General features: G+C 34.8%; 1 protein-coding gene across 1 annotated transcript in view; it reads left to right on the top strand.

Moving 5' to 3' along the window:
- LOC121412715 overlaps window positions 1-18,199 on the top strand; it is a 32,591-nt gene extending 14,392 nt beyond the window's left edge. Inside the window, exons 8-11 of the mRNA XM_041605489.1 lie at window positions 7,471-7,620; window positions 11,861-12,237; window positions 13,949-14,050; window positions 17,975-18,199. Of these exons, the coding sequence (XP_041461423.1) occupies window positions 7,471-7,620; window positions 11,861-12,237; window positions 13,949-14,050; window positions 17,975-17,978 (633 nt within the window). The 3' untranslated portion in view covers window positions 17,979-18,199. The remainder of the gene's footprint in view (window positions 1-7,470; window positions 7,621-11,860; window positions 12,238-13,948; window positions 14,051-17,974) is intronic.
- Window positions 18,200-19,158: the final 959 nt, after the last annotated feature.

Raw genomic sequence — 19,158 nt, 5'->3', positions numbered from 1 at the left:
ATAAAAAACAAAAGAAATAGTGAATGATGTCATCTGTTCCTCATTTCATACCGACCGAGATGTGCATATAACTGTTTTGTGAAATGAAGCGAAACATTAAAATGCCATAACTTTCTTATTTTACATCCGATTTTGATGAAATTTTAGTGTTATGCTTGTTGAATTTTTCTCTTTTTATTCAAATCAAGTTTTTGTTGGGGTGGACTTGTCCTTCAAAAAAAATAATTTCTTGTATATTCCTTCCTTTTTTCTATGAAAAAACCTAAATAACAAAACATTAAAATACATATGAAAAAAAAACCCTGAGAAATAAGATATCAGTAACCAATAGGGGGATTACTTCCCGAAAACGATAAAGTTGTTGATTGACGATCTATGATATATTATATAAAAGAAAAACATTCTAACAAGAGGGGATAACCATTCCATTCCATGTTTTTATTTGGCAATAAGTCATGATTGGCTGTTTTTGCCACCCACTGTATGAGAAGTAGGGTAACAATTTTATTCAGTATTATTTTTATTACGTCTTTTTGTCTCACCTGCATAGCAGAGTGAGACTATAGGCGCCGCTTTTCCGACGGCGACGGCGTCAACATCAAATCTTAACCTAAGGTTAAGTTTTTGAAATGACATCATAACTTAGAAAGTATAAAAACCTAGTTCATGAAACTTGGCCATAAGGTTGATCAAGTATTACTCAACATCCTATTAGAGTTTCATGTCACATGACCAAGGTCAAAGGTCATTTAGGGTCAATGAACTTAGACCATGTTGTGGGAATCTGATGAATTACAATCAAAACTTAAAAAGGTTTTGGACTGATTCATGAAACGTGGACATAGTAGTAATCAAGTATCACTTAGCATCCTGGGTAAGTTTCAGGTCACATGATCAAGGTCAAAGGTCATTTAGGATCAATGAACTTTGGCCGAATTGTTCTTTTTTTGTTGAATTACCATCATAACTTTGAAAGTATGTTGGTCTAGTTCATAAAACTTGGACATAGGAGTAATCAAGTATCACTGAACATCCTGTGTGCATTTTAAGTCACATGACCAAGGTCAAAGGTCAATGAACTTTGGCCATAATGGGGGTATCTGTTAAATTACCATCATAACTTTGCAAGTTTATTGATCTGACTTTTGAAACTTGGACATAAGAGTAATAAAGTATCACTGAATATCCTGTGCAAGTTCAGGTCACATGATCAAGGTCAAAGGTCATGTGAGGTCAATGAATTTTGGCCACATTGGGGGTATTTGTTGAATTACCATCCCATCTCTGTAAGTGTATTGGTCTAGTTCATAAAACGTGGAAATAAGAGTAACCAAGTATCACTTAACATCTTGTGCGAGTTATAGTAGTTTTCAAAGTCAGCACTGCTGCTATGTTGAATCGCGTGATGCAGGTGAGACGGTCAGAGGCATTCCACTTGTTAATTATTATTATTTCTTGTATATTCATTCATTTTTTTATGAAAAAAAACACAAAACCTTTAAATACATATAAAACAAAAAACTGAGGAATAAGATATCAGCACACAATATGGGATTACTTCCCGTAAACGATAAAGTTGTTGATCGACGATCTATGAGATGTTATATAAAAGAAAATCATTCTAGCAAGAGGGGATAACGTTTTAACAAGTTCTTCGGTACTTTAAATTTTCAGTGTACCAAGCACCATTTGTAATATATTCAGCATTTTTTTTTATTAGTTACAATTCCAATAATCTCAGTGGCCTAAGATATATTTTCTTAGGTTATATTGACCCGTTAAGTAAAGAGAGAGAGAGGATTTTTGTGATCAAGAAGTGATAAGATAGGAAAAAAAACTGATTTGAAATAATAATAATAATAATGAGACCTGTAAAGCGCCAAATCCACTCTGTAGAGTGCTCAAGGCGCATAAAGAGCTAAGAGTTAAATAGCAAAGAAATGACTGAAAGAGAGACAGGCAAAGAAAGAAGAGCCCCCTCCCACACCCGTACCAGAGTTTCGGAGTAAGGCTGTCCCGTCGGTGGATTCAGGTCCATCAACATCTTGAGGTTTAATCTTTCCAGGGGCAAACGTGTGTGTGTGTGTGTGTTTGAGTTTAGTCAGACGTGTCTCAATCAGATTATTTACGTCTGGGACCGACCTTTAACGTCACCATCCGAAAGACGTGACTAGGGCTCGAACCTCGAACCTCTGCATCAATTTGTAACTTCCCCACATAGGTTGGATTACAGGCGCACGCCACAACGCCCAGTCATTAAATATGGTGTAGTCTTTGCTCTAGACCCATGCAGTTCAAAATAGGAAATTATTAGAAACGATAAAAACAGACAAAAAATATTAACAAAGACGCCACGATATCATTGATGTAGAATAACGTTGTTGTTGTTGTTGTTGTTATTTTGGGTTTTTAAGGCGCGTACCATTCAGATCTGAATATTTACGCCTTTTATTAATTTGACGTTTTTGTGGTATTCAATTCAATTCAATTTTATTTATTTCACTTCCATCAAACAAAAACAAGTTGTATACCAACTTACGGTATGCCTTATCACAGGGTTTTATAGTTTGGGAGATGCTGGTGTCAAAGCTTTTAGATTAATCTTTTGCTTAATTTGTATTTTAAGAGAACTGGATGTAGGGTAAAGACAACTCTCTAGACCCAAGCATTTTAACTGGGTTTAATTTTAAAGATTGGTCTTAGCTTTGATTTTTTTCAATATTTGTTTATCTTATAAATAGCTGGGTCTAGACGAAGGTCTAAGCATAATAATGTTATTCAACAGGAATAAGAATATGACAAAGTCTTATGTTTTTAAGATTGTTTGAATTAATTTCTAAATGACTGGGTCTGGAATAGAGACAACGCTCTAAACATGTGCTTTTGTACTTGGTCTTAATTTGGAGGATTGTTGGTTCTAAGATTCGTTGTTGGGGGTTGGGTTTTATTTTTTTTTATTCTTGAAATAATTGTGTCTGGAGGAAAGTCTACAATCGATCTCCATGTTATTCCACAGTAGTTAGATTATTGGGCATTTGTTTTAGACAATTTTATTTTTAAATAATAACCAAGTCTGGAAAATGGACGTTTTCTTTGCAAATGCATAATTACAATGTTTTTGTAGGGGTCTTAGTATTATTATACAAAAGAATCTGGGTGTGGGGTACAAAGATATTTTTTTACTGGGTGTAACTTTTGAAAACTGGTTTTAGATTTGATTTTCTTTTTTAATTAATTTCTTAGATAACCTGGTCTGGAGGAAAGAGTACATTTTACAACTCATGTTATTCCAAGAGAATATGATAGGGTCTTATGTTAGAAGATTTTTTTTTTCGTAACTTTTGTAATGATTAGGTCTGGATTAAAGACAACATTCTAAACCTCTTTTTAAAAAAAATGTTCTTAGGTTCAAGGACTGCGTGGTATTAGATTTGGAGTTATTTATATTTTTACTCTTAGCCTTATTTTGAAAAACAAATGACTGGGTCTGGCTGAAAGACTACACTATTTGTCCATGCTATCCAGCATTAATAAGATTATGGGGTCTTTATACGTTTTTGTTGTTGTTGTATTGTTATTTACAATTTTTAAATAACAGGGATGGAGAAAAGGCTCAGCTCAATTTTCTCTTTTTTCCACTGGAATATCATTATGGTATCTTAGTTTGGACTTATATTATAATTTTTTAAACTACTGCGTCTGGAAAAAGAATTTGAACTTTTGTGCTATATGAATGCATTACTATGGAGTTTTAGTTTTTAGTTTTAAATAACCGGGTCTGGAGAAAAGACTATTCTTGATTTCTCAATTTACTCATAGCGCGTATATTCACAATACGTTCAGTATAATTTAAAACAACAACAAAGACTTTGATTCCACCAGTTTTAATCAACTGGGTCTGGAGAGAAGACTAGGCTCGATTCTTATTTTTATTCCACCGGAACATCATTATCGTATCTTAGTTCGGACTTATATCATAATATTTGAAACAATCTGGTCTGGAGTAAAGACTTTGGACTTATATTATTATTTTTTAAACAACCGTGTCTGGAATAAAGACTTTTAATTTATATTATAATTTTCTAAACAACAGGGTCTGGAAAAAGACTTTGGATTTATATTATAATTTTTGAAACAACCGGGTCTGGTGAAAAGACTTTGGACTTATATTATCATTTTTGAAACAATCGATTCTGGAATAAAGACTATAGGCTCATATGATTATTTTTTAAACAACCGGGTCTGGAATAAAGACTTTGTACTTATATTATAATTTTTGAAACAACCGGGTCTGGAATAAAGACTTTGGGCTCATATTATTTTTGAAACAACCGGGTCTGGAATAAAGACTTTGGATTTATATTATAATTTCTGAAACAACCGGGTCTGAAAAAAGACTTTGGATTTATATTATAATTTTTGAAACAACCTGGTCTGGAGAAAAGACTTTGGACTTATATTATCATTTTTGAAACAATCGGGTCTGGAATAAAGACTTTGGACTTATATTAGTATTTTTTAAACAACCGGGTCTGGAATAAAGACTTTTGATTTATATTATAATTTTTGAAACAACAGGGTCTGGAAAAAGACTTTGGATTTATATTACAATTTTTGAAACAACCGGGTCTGGAATAAAGACTTTGGGCTCATATTATTATTTTTTAAACAACCGGGTCTGGAATAAAGACTTTGGACTTATATTATCATTTTTGAAACAATCGGGTCTGGAATAAAGACTTTGGACTTATATTATTTTTTTTTAAACAACCGGGTCTGGAATAAAGACTTTTGATTTATATTATAATTTTTGAAACAACAGGGTCTGGAAAAAAACTTTGGATTTATATTATAATTTTTGAAACAACAGGGTCTGGAGAAAAGACTTTGGACTTACATTATCATCTTTGAAACAATCGGGTCTGGAATACCGACTTTAGATTCATATAATTATTTTTAAACAACTGGGTCTGGAATAAAGACTTTGTACTTATATTATTATTTTTGAAACAACCGGGTCTGGAATAAAGACTTTGGGCTCATATTATTATTTTTGAAACAACCGGGTCTGGAATAAAGACTTTGGACTTATATTATAATTTTTGAAACAACCGGGTCTGGAATAAAGACTTTGGATTTATATTATAATTTGTTAATTAACCGGGTCAGGAAAAGAGACTTTGCACTTTTGTGCTTTATGAACGCGTTACTATACGATTTTAGTTCAGAACGGATTTGCCAAAAATCCCTTCAAATTTATTACATTTGTGGGTAAAGTCATTATTACATTTGTGGGCGATCAAAAATTATTACATTTGTGGGTAAAGTGCATTATTACATTTGTGGGTGAAATTATTACATTTGTGGGTAAAGTGTTATTACATTTGTGGGCGTTATTACATTTGTGGGTAAAGTGTTATTACATTTGTGGGCGTTATTACATTTGTGGGTGCAACAGGGACATGACAGTAACCATGTATCCCTGAATATCTTGTGCTTGTTCAGTTCACATGCCAAGATCAAAGGTCATTTAGGGTCAATTAACTTTGGCCATGTTGGGGGTATTTGTTGAATTGGCATCATAACTTTATACAAGGTCGAGCCGCGAGCGGCGAATGGCGATAATTCCATATTGTAAAATAATTTATAGCAATTATTGATCTAAAATTTCAAAATATTTGTGACACCCCACACCATGGACTATGTATAAGGATGTATATGTACGTAATAGTACCATCTTTCATATAACGATGTCTTTATCATGATCATGCCTATAAAGAAAGGCTTTACAATTAGTAAATGTAAAATGATTTCCAAAAAAACCTTTTTCAAGTGGTGTGTAATTTATCACATCACGGGTAATGTATGCGTGTGTATATAGTTTGTGTACATTACATGATACCATCTTTCAGTTACATGCTTATCATGACTTTATTCAATGGCTATACTGTAGTGAATTTGTTAGGATATAAATATACGAATGTCAAAATGCAAGCAAGCAAATTTTCAATAGTTGGAGAAAAAAATGACGGCCAAACACCGTATTCCAAGTGGTGTGCAATTATGGGAGAAATCCAGCGAGTGAACGTAGTGGGTGAGCCTTGTAAAGTTGCTTCAGTAGTTTAAAATGTGCATATTACAGAGGATGAGAAAGGTAAATTATCAATACATTAAACTACAGTAGAAAGGGGTAAACATATAAAGAGTAAAATAAGTATGAAACAGTCAATCTTTTGTGCAATGAAAAAAAAATCATCGTTTGCTCACTGATCAAAGGTGAAATGAGAATGAAAAGGAGAATCATTATTTTGGGATTAAGGGTGATAATGAATGAAATGATTATTGGTCATTACAGCCACAAAATAAACTTCCAAGAACGAATAAATATCACAATGGTGCAAATTAAAAGTACAATATTTCAGAAAGGAAATATTTTGAATGTATTGGGAGGTGATGCAACATTCAAAATTTGAACAAATTTCATATTTGAAATAGTTATTATTATTGTCATGGAATTAATGTAATTTAGTGTCTCCTACTAACGGGTGAAATTGTAAAGTGTGTGGTAAGTATTGCTGTTCTAAATTCCCTAGCTGTGGTTCATTATTGGCATTGATTTGGTCAGTAACTCATCGTACTCTTAACCTGAAGTAGAGAGTATGCCTATATCTTTGTACAAATTATCCCCGCTTCCACAAAGACGCAAAGATAGTATGACCCCCCCCCCTCCCGTTGCGTCAGTGTATTCAAAGAATGTTTTGATTGGTTCATGCTTAAAGTTATAAACATATTCAAAAGACATTTGTAGCAACTAGCATAAAATTCATAGATGTAAGTATTTTAACCATACTCTTATGATGCAGGGTAATAACATTTTTAATAAGCTAACGGATTTGTCATGACCAAAATCTTGTAAGACTAGATTGAGCGCGGGAGCGGAGCTCCCCTGCGCGCGAGAAATTTTGCATTTTGAGAATGCAAAATCATGAAAAAAAGGCAAATAAAAAACACCCACTGCACTTTAAGATTAATCCACGCATTAACAGTACAGTAGTATTGATCATTAATCGTTTCTATTCCAAAGTGTGCCCCCCCCCCCCCCAAGACTGAAAGTGACTTTATTTTTTGCTTGTCAAATTTATTTTGTACGAAGTAACCATATATTTGGGGAGATAATCTTTTTGTTCTTTCCCCTTTGTTTATTTCTATTCATTCTGATATTGTACTTAGAATATTGTATGATGATTATTTTCAGTGTACATATATTTAATACTGTTACGAGTATCATGTTCCTGAAAATGCAATATTAAATATATACCCTGAACAATTATCTAAATAATACCAATTCTTTTACCATGATTACTAAAATGTCAGATCTGTGTATTATTTCGTGAATACAATCAACGATAGGTAATTACAATGCTCATAGTTACAAGTGATTTTAACTCTCATTTGATATTACTATTATAGCAAATAGACACTCTTGATCTCTCTGCTGATCTCAGTGAACGTCCGTCTGCATTACGTCACCTCGCTCAGTTCCTTTGTACATGTTGTAAGATGAAACAGCATCATGATGACTTCTACTCTTCATCATCATCGATGGCCTTGACTGCAAAGGTAATATCTAGAAGGAGGTACTTACATGTAGATGTAGCAGTACTTGAAATCAAATCATACATTTGTTTTTCCCCGTTTTTCTGTGCTAACACCAACTTTAAAAGGTGTGGTAATGTTGCGGTCCTATTGAAAATCATTTTTTCTGTATACATATATTAAGATTTGAGGGTTTTTTCAATTCTTTGTTTAAATCCTGATTTTGGTTGACTGTGTAGTTGGTCGTTTAAGAATATCATTATTTCACCTTTTGATAGTCAAACTACAGTTTTGGCACAGGGGCATGTCCGTCTGAAAACAGAGCAAAGATGTACGTCAAAATCGTTTTGAAGTGCGGTTATAGTAGAAAGTGAATATCAGGCCTACAGATAAAATGATACAGCCAAATCATTTTTTTCATTAAAAAAATTAAAATAAGGGCAAAAAAGAAAGAAATTGTTGTCTTCTTTTTCGCATTTTTTTGGGGGGGGGGGGGGAATTTGCCTCTCGTGCCATGCCCGCTCCCTTAAAGTATTTGGTTCATTCCTCCACTGAATTTGATTCCACTGATATATGTACTAGGGAGTGAAGTAGAAATGCCTTTATCTTCTTCAGCCACGAATGTCTAGCCCGTTTTGCACATAATAATGATTATTATAATGATAATAATTATAATAACAATAATAATATAGATATATTTACCCAAGGACGCCATTCCATTTTACTGCTCTTCGAATAGTTGCAATGCATACAAAATGAAAACAAAACAAGCTTCTTTCCTTACCGTTTTCCCCCAAATCAATCAATTTTACAAAGATATTTATGTATGATTGGCATGTATTTGAGGAAACTGATGAAGCAATCCCTTACATTATTTGATTTTACATGATATATATATATATTTCTCTCATTACAATGTTGATTGTTGAATAATGTTTGATTTCTTCCTGATCAAGGTGAATTTCCATTATTGTGAACTATTTTGATTTAATGAAGTGTTACTGTACTGTGAAAATGAAATATTGCATAATTCGAACAAAATATACAAAATAGACAGCCTCGCGAGTTAAAAATCGACTGTCCCGTTTGTTTATCGCTATGCCATGGATAGAAATGTTTTGTGGGAAAAACATATATGAACTTTTAGTGCATAGCTTTCTAATTTTACATCCCGTTTTGATTAAAGGTCAAGTCCACCTCAGAAAAATGTTGATTTGAATCAATAGAGAAAAATCAGACAAGCACAATGCTGAAAATTTCATCAAAATCGGATGTAAAATAAGAAAGTTATGACATTTCAAAGTTTCGCTTATTTTCAACAAAATAGTTATATGAACGAGCCAGTTACATCCAAATAAGAGAGTCGATGATGTCACTCACTCTATATTTATTTTGTTTTTATTGTTTGAATTATACAATATTTCAATTTTTACGAATTTGACGATTAGGACCTCCTTGCCTGAAGCACAAAATGTTAAAATAATGGAATTCCACGTGTTCAGGGAGGAATGAAACTTCATTTCACATGACAATGACGATAAAATAACAACATAGGCGGATCCAGGGGGGGGCCCGAGGGGCCCGGGCCCCCCCTATTGGCGGAGCAAAAAAAAAAGAAAAAAGGGGAAAAAGAAAGGAAAAAAGAAAAAGGGAAAAGAGAGGAGAAAAGAAGGAAGGCAAGCATAAGAGGAGGAAGATGAGTGAATAAAATAAGATAAGGGAAAGACTTGGAAATTATTTTTTTTTTAATCTTTCATGTCGGGATATAAAATTTTCGCTCGCGCTTTGCGCTCGCATTGCCTTTTAGGTGATATCTTGCTCAATATGGACCTTAAAATATCAAATTCTGAAGTCAAAATACAAAAAAACTTTCATTATTTTGCTTTATTTACAAATTGATTATTTAAAAGTGTAAAAATTTCTGTTTTATGGTCTGAACATTAACAATTTCTGCTTGCGCTGCGCGCTCGCAAAATTTGATTTGTCAGGTACCTATTATTTTCCTGTATTCCATGAAGTTCTCAAAATATCCCTATTTAGGTCAGATTGTCAAAACGTATCAGCTAGCGCTGCACGCTCGCATTTTGATAAGTGAGTTATGTATATCTCAATATTAATTCTAAAACAAACTACTTAAAATCACCATTTGATGACAATTAATCATAAATTTCTCCTCGCGATTTGCGCTCGCATTGAAAAATGTTAAGCTCATGCATCTTATTCATAAATTAGTGCTTTAAATGTCCAGTTTTCATGCCATATATTTGCGCTCTCATGCTTAGGAAGAGAAATAGGAAGATATATAGAATCTCCCGGTCCTATGTCAAAACTCAAAGTAATTGAAAGTATCATCTCTGTTTTAACTGTGATCCTTTTTCACCTCACAATTTTTCCACAAAGTGCTTGCAATACAGAGCTTAAAGTGACCCCTTTTCAGATCTGAATATCATATATTTTTAGCTCGCGCTTTGCGCTCGCTTTATTGATTTTCATGATAAAAAAAGGTATTTAGAATACCCAAATTCTAGGTCGATATCTCAAACACACGTTTATTCAGATACGCAGCTTGTTCTCCATTTAAATAATTATCCAGTTTCAGATAAAAATATAAAAAAATTGTCTGCTCGCGCTTTGTGCTCGCATTATTAATGTATGAAAATTTCCAATAGCTTAACCTTTTCATGATTTACAAAACATGAATAGAGTGTCCAGAATTTTTCCGCTCGCGCTTCGCGCTCGCATCAATAATGTTCAGTTTTTGTCTTATCCTTTCCACGATTACAAAAAGTGCTTAAAATTTCCATTATTCAGGTAGAAATGTCAAAAATTTTCAGCTCGCGCTTCGCGCTCGCAATATTTGAATGTTGAAATATGTAACGTCTTCATGGCTAAGTTCAAGCAGTCCATAACAAATACGTTTTCGATCAGCTCAAAACGTATATAAAAATTTTCCGCTCGCGCTCTGCGCTCGCATTATTAATGTAAGGAAGATCCCCACTTCCTCATCCTTTTCATGATTTACAAAACTTGAATAGAGTGTCTCGTTCAGTAGGTCTAAATCACGAATTTTTTTGCTCACGCTTCGCGCTCGCACCAATCGTTTAGTTATATACCTATTCTGTTAAGTTACAAAAAGTGCTTAGAATTTCCATTCCTTATAGGTAAAAATGTCAAAAAATTTCAGCTCGCGCTCGCATTATTTGATTTTTAAAATATGTAACGTCTTCCTGGCTAACTGCAAGCAAGTCCTTAACAGTACCTTTTTCCATCAGTTCATTTCTGCTCGCGCTTCACGTTCGTATTCACTTGCATACACATCTTTTTTTCCAGGATTGCCCAGAATGTTCAAAACTTTTAGAAAAAAGTACATAAGATTCCCAAAAAAATAGCTCGCGCTTCGCATTATATAAATAATGATTATGGTATTATATATTTATGTTTATTCATAAGAATAAAGCTAAGAAGTGACTAATAGGACTACCCCTTTAAAGAAACCAAAAATCCCGGCAAATATCATATTCGAGTGGCCGATCGGGGAAAATATGGCTGAAAAAAAATTCCGGGCCCCCCCTATTGGCGAAGGCTGGATCCGCCCCTGAATAACAATGTTTCATTTTCATATAATAAAATACAAAAGAAATAGTGAGTGAGTGAGTGATGTCATCAACTCTCTCATTTGGCTGTAACTGGCTCGTTCATATAACTATTTTGTTAAAAAGAAGCGAAACTTTAAAATGCCATAACTTTCTTATTTTACATCCGATTTTGATGGAATTTTCAGTGCTATGCTTGTTGGATCTTTCTCTTTTTATTTAAATCAAGTATTTCTTGGGGTGGACTTGTCCTTTAAATTACTGATTCTACTCTAAATTTTGTTCCATTTCATTTTGTTGTGCAATTACTGATCTTCTGTTTGTATTCATAAAATGAAGTATGTTTTTGCAAGGACATGTTGGTTAAATGTGAATTTATCATAAAAAATACATGGTGGGATGCAGAAAAGTGAATACAGAATCAACCTTGGTGTTTCTTGAAATTATGATTAACATGATAACAAATACAATCTTAGTAAAGAAATGCATCATTGATGAAATATATTTTTCTTGTGATATGGTTTTTTTTTCTTTAGCTTGTTATATTGTTTCTGTCCTGTTCTATTTTGATAATTGTCAGCTGATGGGGTGGTAGTTGATGGATATCATGTTCCCACTGGCATGATCTCTTGTTATCTTTTATTTATTTATTTATTTTGCATCCATCGTAGGATAAATGCAACACGAGCTCAACTGTGACTGATCTGACCGTTCATGATCGGGTACTAGAAAGATGGCAGGATTGTGGTTCGATGTTTGACATTGTGAAGAGGATAACCATACAGGTACGGGACAAGACCAGATATGACGTCATCCATAGGATCCATCTACCATCAGCGACTGAGCTCACCATTCAAACATATGACCGTAGATTTCGCCCGGCTTCTCTCCACGATGATCCCACTTCACTACCCAATGCATTCCACAAGGTCTCATCTCAGCTTGTCAAGGTCACATTCACAGATCTCAACATCGGTAACGATCAGACCAAACACACCATTCAAGCTTTCAGATCAACACACGATCTCAAACATCTTAGGATCCTGGGGTGAGATATCTTTTCTTTATTTCTATCATCTTTTGATTAGCGATGACCATTTATTGATTTGATTAATGTCATCCTTTCCAAATGTCCAATGTTCGCTTCTTTATTGTCATACACATACTGCCAAAAACATAACAAGAAACGCTTATTCAACTCTATGGACAATGTTATATAAATGATATTTTATGTATAACGTAAAATAAATACTCCTAGAAAGAAGCTCAAATCCGTTGTCTAGTATGATCTTACAGGCCCGAATTCACAAAGGTGGACTAAAGTTTTACCCGGGGTATAAAACGCGTCATTTGACGTCATTTTAATCCAAGGACTAAAATCAGTACCTAGGTACTAACTTTTGCGATTCACAAAGGTGGACTAAAGTTATACCGGGTATAAAACGCGTCATTTGACGTCACGATTTAGTCAGCTCTTTGGGGTGGACTAAATCGGTGGATTAAAGTTAGTCCACGGTTTTAACCAATCAGAGAGCAGCATTGCGGTTGCAGAAAAGTTTGCTGCAAGAAAATTTTTTTTTGGACGGAGACGAGATTCGGTGTGATCGGCTTATCTAAAGCTTAAAATTTCACGACTTCGACCGAGATTGTAGCACCCGGGTATAAAGTTAGTCCATGGATTAGTAAGTCCACCGTTTGTGAATAGCACAGTGGACTAACTTTATACCCCGGTATTAGCTAACCCCCGACTAAATTTAACCCCGGTATAACTTTAGTCGACCTTTGTGAATTCGGGCCATAGTGTTTAAGCATGACATTAAAGATATGGCAGTTGTTAAGATTAGAGTTAATTCCCCCTTTGATGTGTACAATCGAAAGCACGTATTGACGTAGTTAAATATACTTTTTGTCTCACCTGCATAGCAGAGTGAGACTATAGACGCCGCTTTCCGACGGCGGCGGTCATTTGGGGTCAATGAACTTAGACCATGTTGGGGAAATCAATGTCAAAATCTTAACATGAGGTTAATTTTTTGAAATGTCATCATAACTTAGAAAATATATGGACCAAGTTCATTAAACTTAAAGATAAGGCTAATCAAGTATCACCAAACATCCTGCATGAGTTTCACGTATCATGACCAAGGTCAAAGGTCATTTAGGGTCAATGAACTTTGGCCGATTCGGGGTATCCCTTAAATTACAATCAAAACTTTAAAAGTTTTTGAATCTGATTCATGAAATTTCGACGTAATAGTAATCAAGTATCACTGAACAAGCTGTGCGAGTAATAGTAGTTTTCAAAGTCAGCACTGCTGCTATGTTGAATCGCGTGATGCAGGTGAGACGGCCAGAGGCATTCCACTTGTATAATACTGGTACTGCTTAAAATATTCGAAAGAGTATTACCGGAATGATTTATTGTCTTGCGTTTATTTTAGGGGTCAGTTTGTTTTGCTGGGCCATGCTGGAAGTGGATGGGTAGATGCTCTTCTGCTAAAAATGATAACACCTTGTCTTAGCATTTTATTTTCTTTTTAGTTTTATCCGCATCTTTTGTTCTATATACTTACATTTTAACCTATCAAATGGGTATTCATGTCTTGTAGGTCCATTATTTAACCTTATTTTGTCCCCGCCTTTGCAGGTGATTTTACTTCACTTTCCCTAGAGCCAAACCACAAAATATCAGCCTCCCCATAACACGCAAAACAATTTAATCCAACGAATGCGTCTTCTCTCCATGTAAATACTACTAGATTCATAAGATGTGGGACTGATGAGAGCTTAGATCCTTCTAGCATTGATTCTAATGATGAACATAGGATACAGGTGGAGATAGTACATGGCGAACCAGAGAGGTAAGTCATCAGACCTCATTTTATCAAATATTTTCTTTTCTCTCTAATTGTGCAATCAGATCCCCAGATCCCCTCTCCAACGGAATTATCTAGGTGTTTGGTAACTACACAATTATATAAATAAAAAATTATTTTACACTTCTACACTTTCCACGGAAAGCTGGCTAGAGACCATTATATTTTCCAATAAATTTTGTGAAATATAAAACCGATCGTCGACATGTCCTTATCATTCTAATCTCATCATAATTCATAATAAATATTTTGACAGAAAGTATGTTTTCAAATACTTGTAGCGGAATAAGAAGCTAAAGTTTTTGTTCGATTAGTCTGGCCAAAAGGCAAGAAAATAACATTTTAAAAATGCATTCAGGGATGTGTGTGATCACTAATAGAAAAAGCAGATGAGAGAAATAAAGATTGTTGCCAAAGTTGAATTTAAATGACTATTCAAGAGAGAGCATAACCACGTTACCCTAATGATAAGAGCTTCTAATTATGTAAAGTTTACTTCGTTAGCTTACAATGCATACCCAAAAATGTAACGTTATCTTAACAATTAATTGTGGTAAGATGTGCGTAAAGAATATATTCATCTAATCGTGTTGGATTGATTGATTGATAAAAATTTAACGACACTATCAACACATGTGTGTCATTTAAGTGTCGGACAGTTAATCTGAAAGGGTTAATATGATACAGTACAAATTACCCTAATGCAACTTTACAAAGGAACAGGATTATAAATGTGTAATTATCAGTAATAAATTAATACGTTAACTACTTCCCCGGAATAACATCCCTACTCTTTATAAAAGGAGGAGTAGGTTTTTTAACGTGCAAATGATGTGACTATCCTTTACACGGAACCGACGGCTTAGAGTCTCCTCCGAAAGACTAGACAATTGGAATAAAATACCTTGCCCAAGGGTATACCTGCTGTGATTGGGATTCGAACAGTTTCCCCACCTAAAATCTAATAAAAAGATTGATCTCCTTCAGGAAATTTACAATACATAATCGTGAAATATCTCTAAATAATGTCTTAAGGTCAGGAACATCATAAAATTTAGTACGAATGTGTGTAAAATCAGCACATTCAATGAGGATGTGTTTAATTGTAAGTGTACAATTACATGATATGCATCGAGGTGGATTTTCTCCTGCAAATAAGTATGCATGTGTTAAGTGAGAATGTCCGTTGGAAACTTTAATATTAAGTCGAAATTAATGAGTGCGTTTTCATCATGGTACACGCTTATTTACTACACTCCCTAGACTTACTGACGGATGGTCTATTATCACTTGGTCTAATCATCAGATGGGCTAACAACATTCGGGCTAAACCCCCTTACTCCAATTCTCTTTTGGTCTAATGACTACTTGGTCTAATAGCCACTTGGTCTAATGACCACTTGGTCTAAGGGCCACTTGGTCTAATGAACACTTGGTCTAATAGCCACTTGGTCTTATGCCCAGTTGTCACTTGGTCTAAATTTTGGTCTAATTGCAATTTCGTCTAATAGTCGGATGGTCTAATACTAGTTGGTTTAATCCTCACTTGGTCCATTATTCAGTTAGTCTAATATGCAATTGGTCTAATTTCCAGATAGTAGTCTAACATTCATTTCGTCTACATGCCTCTAATTTGTAAAGTCTGCATGGTGACTTGTTTTCAATTTTCTGGTGAAAATTTTAAAGTTGCTTTCCGCGCGCCGGCATCAAATCTTCACACGCGCGCCCCGGGGAGTACAATTAGAGCGACGTATATTTCATCCCCAACTGAATTTTGAAAATTAGTGGGGATTTTCCAAAGTCTGTGCATTGGGGACGAAAAATATATGGGGACTAAACAAACTTTAGGGACTTTTTGTCTGTTTCAGGGAATTTTCGAAGGTTTTGTGAAAAACAATAAAATTTGCTATTTTTCTGTAAAATAACGCAAATATACATGTAGAGGTGGAAAAAATATGATGTTTATTTATCCACCTCTATGTATACGATCTACTGTAGAAATTTAATGGCTGGCTTAATCCAATCACGGTTCCCAACTTTTCAAGAAAACAAAACTCCCTGATTTTTCTCTGATGAAGTTAAAAAATTCCCGAATTATTTCAACCCATTCCTAGTTTCTCACGTTTTCTAAGTGTTATTTCAGTGAATTAAATGTAGTATTCATTTTAGTTATGCCAGTGGCGTAGCTAGGATTTTTTCCCGGTGGGGGGGGGCACTGGGGGTCCTTGCTTTTTTCAGGGGGGGGGGCACCGGCCATTTTCCGGTGTGTGTGTATGTGTCCACAAGGGCGGATCCGACTTTCGCCAATAGGGGACGGGGCCCTAAAGTATCTTCACCTATATCAGTCGCTTCTTAGTTTTATACTTATAAAACAACATAAACATAAAATAATCTCATAAGCCTTATAAAAAATGCGAGCGCGAAGCGCGAGCGAATTTGTTATTTTACTTTAATGTATTTTTTTCCCGAAAATTTAATTTTCTGGGCAATGTTAAGTGTGATCCTGAACAAGATTCAAATGTACCCCCAAGCGCGAACAGAAATTTTTATCAACTGTTCTAGCATTATCGAAAAGGGACCTGTTAAGGACTGCTTACAGATACCCACGAAAACGGTACATATTTCAATAAAGCAAATTCTTTGACATTCCGACCTTAAAAAATGGTCATTTTAACCAATTTTTGTATTAATTAATGAGATATGTATGTAACTAAACAATTGATGCGAGCGCGAAGCGCGAGAGGAATAAAATTGAGATTTTAGACCTAAAAGCGGGACAGTCTATTCATATTTTGTAAGTCATAAATATGATATAGTCAATTGGGTATCATTAATAATGCGATCGTGAAGCGTGAGCAGACAATAATTGATATTCTGATGTGAAACTGGATAATTCAAGTACATTTTAAATAAAGAACATGCAGGCTATCGCGCATGTTTTATATTTAGACCTAAAATCTTGGCATTCTGAATACATTTGTTTAAAGGAACATTATGGAATACACGTAGACAACATGAACTTGGCAAATCAAACAATGGGACCACGCAGCGTGAGCTTAAAATGCTGATATGTAGACCATAAAACGGACATTTTACAGAACATTTAAATTTGTAAAAGCTCGATGTCCGAGCTAAAGTATGTTTTGCATATTGACTTCAAAACTTGCTCCACATCAGCCTATTGAGCAAGATATGAATCCCATCGAACAGGCAACTATGGCGCGAAGCGCCAGCAAAAAATTTACATAGTAACATGAATTTTTTTTCATTGCAAGTCTTCCCCTGATATTATTTCATTCACTCGTCTTCCTCCTCTTATTTTCCTCTTCCTTTTTCTTCTGTCTTTCTTCTTCTTTTTCTTTTTCTTTCTCCCTTTTTTCTTTTCGTTGTTTTTTGCTCTTGCAATTTTTTTCTGGGGGGCACCTGGGGGGGCACACCAAATCTCAGGGGGGGGGGGGCACGTGCCCCCCCCCCCCCGTAGCTACGCCACTGAGTTATGCATGTATAATGTACCAGTTAGCCTATACTTGTATTATAGTAAAAGAGGCTACACTAAACAAGATTTTGTTTTGTACTGTCTTGTAGTTTACGTGGTAAGCAATGTGCGTGCCAAATTTCGGTGAGATCGCGCGAACGGCGGCCGAGATCAGAAGGGGGTGGGGGCATGATGCCCCCTCCCCAACCAGTTCTCAATTGATCTTTAGGGTTAACGAGTGCATGTGCGGTCCGCGTTCAAAACTTTAAAAGACACCCCCTTTTTTCACGCGTGTGGAGATCAATATATTTCCCCCCCCCCCTACCCCCGGCTTCTCTTTCGCCATTTCCTCATGTTCTTATTAGTTTTTTCCTCCATTTCGCAAAAATCTTATATGTAAATATCTCTCTCTTCTCTCATATACCAACAAACAGGTAGTACTTTCGAAGATGAAGTTGCGGCATCAAGGCCATGACGACTCAGACGATCCTAACATGGCAGCCAACATGAAACACAGGGTTTTTTTTTTCATTTCGGTTTATCGTACAGTATTCGGAATAGTTATGGAGGTAGATATGCTCCCGCTGTCGATCAGTTGGCAACGTCATGAACGTCATGACTTGTACTATGACAGTTAAATGACCGACCTGGGCGTTATACCAGGGGGTATTAAAATGCATCTGATGTTATAGGGCGTTAAGTATTTTATTGTTTGAAAATGATTAGATCTATACAAACATGACAAATGAGACCACTCCATGGTGTCAGTACACTTTGTCAAAAAAGGACAACATATGTTTGGAGCCGAGTAAATTAACATTTTTCAATTTTATGTGGTTCAATCAAGTTTTATATTATTGTAAATTCATTAAACATTACAAAATTGTATAATTTAAAGAGTAAAAAAAAGAAAAAAAATGGACAACATCGACTCTCTCAATTGCATATTATTGCTTATAGCTATTTTGAGTAAATAACGAAATTATGTCAAATCTTTTTTTATTTCACTTCCGATAATTTTCAGCGTAATGATTAGTCGTTAGATTTTTCTTTACTAATTCAAATCAACTTTTTTCTAAGGTGGATGTGACCTTTTTCCCCGATCAGATATAAACTTTTGTTAAGAAATTATTGAATTTTCGTTCACAATCGATTTTTTGATGCAAGATACGGTATGCTAATTTTCTTGTTTATTTATTTTACATTTATTTTTCACATTGCTGTGATCTTGGTTAGAAACAAGTGATCGTTTTAATGTCTGATATGAGGATGAATGTTGTATCTACATATCCTTTGTAAATATGGTAGCTACATGATTTGTCTAAAAACTAGTTTTCGGTGAGAAATGCAAGCTACCTAATACTATATGTGTTTATTAAAGTAACAAACTATTATTTATATTGCCGATTGCATCATTGGTTCGATGACTTGTATATGTAGCATTTCATGTAGAGATTGATCGGCTAAAATTACTCCGATGACTATGTCATCTCATAATTTCATTTAATTTTTAAATTGTTCATTTCCCGCGATTACACTGTGCAGGGGGCACGGAACTGTTTTCAAAGTGTGTGGGTGTGGGGGCTGACCATGCACAAAATCACAATCATATGGTCAT

This window comes from Lytechinus variegatus, chromosome 4 (genome assembly GCF_018143015.1).
Source record: "Lytechinus variegatus isolate NC3 chromosome 4, Lvar_3.0, whole genome shotgun sequence".
NCBI lineage: Eukaryota > Metazoa > Echinodermata > Echinoidea > Temnopleuroida > Toxopneustidae > Lytechinus > Lytechinus variegatus.
This window is presented reverse-complemented; position numbering and strand designations above follow the sequence as displayed.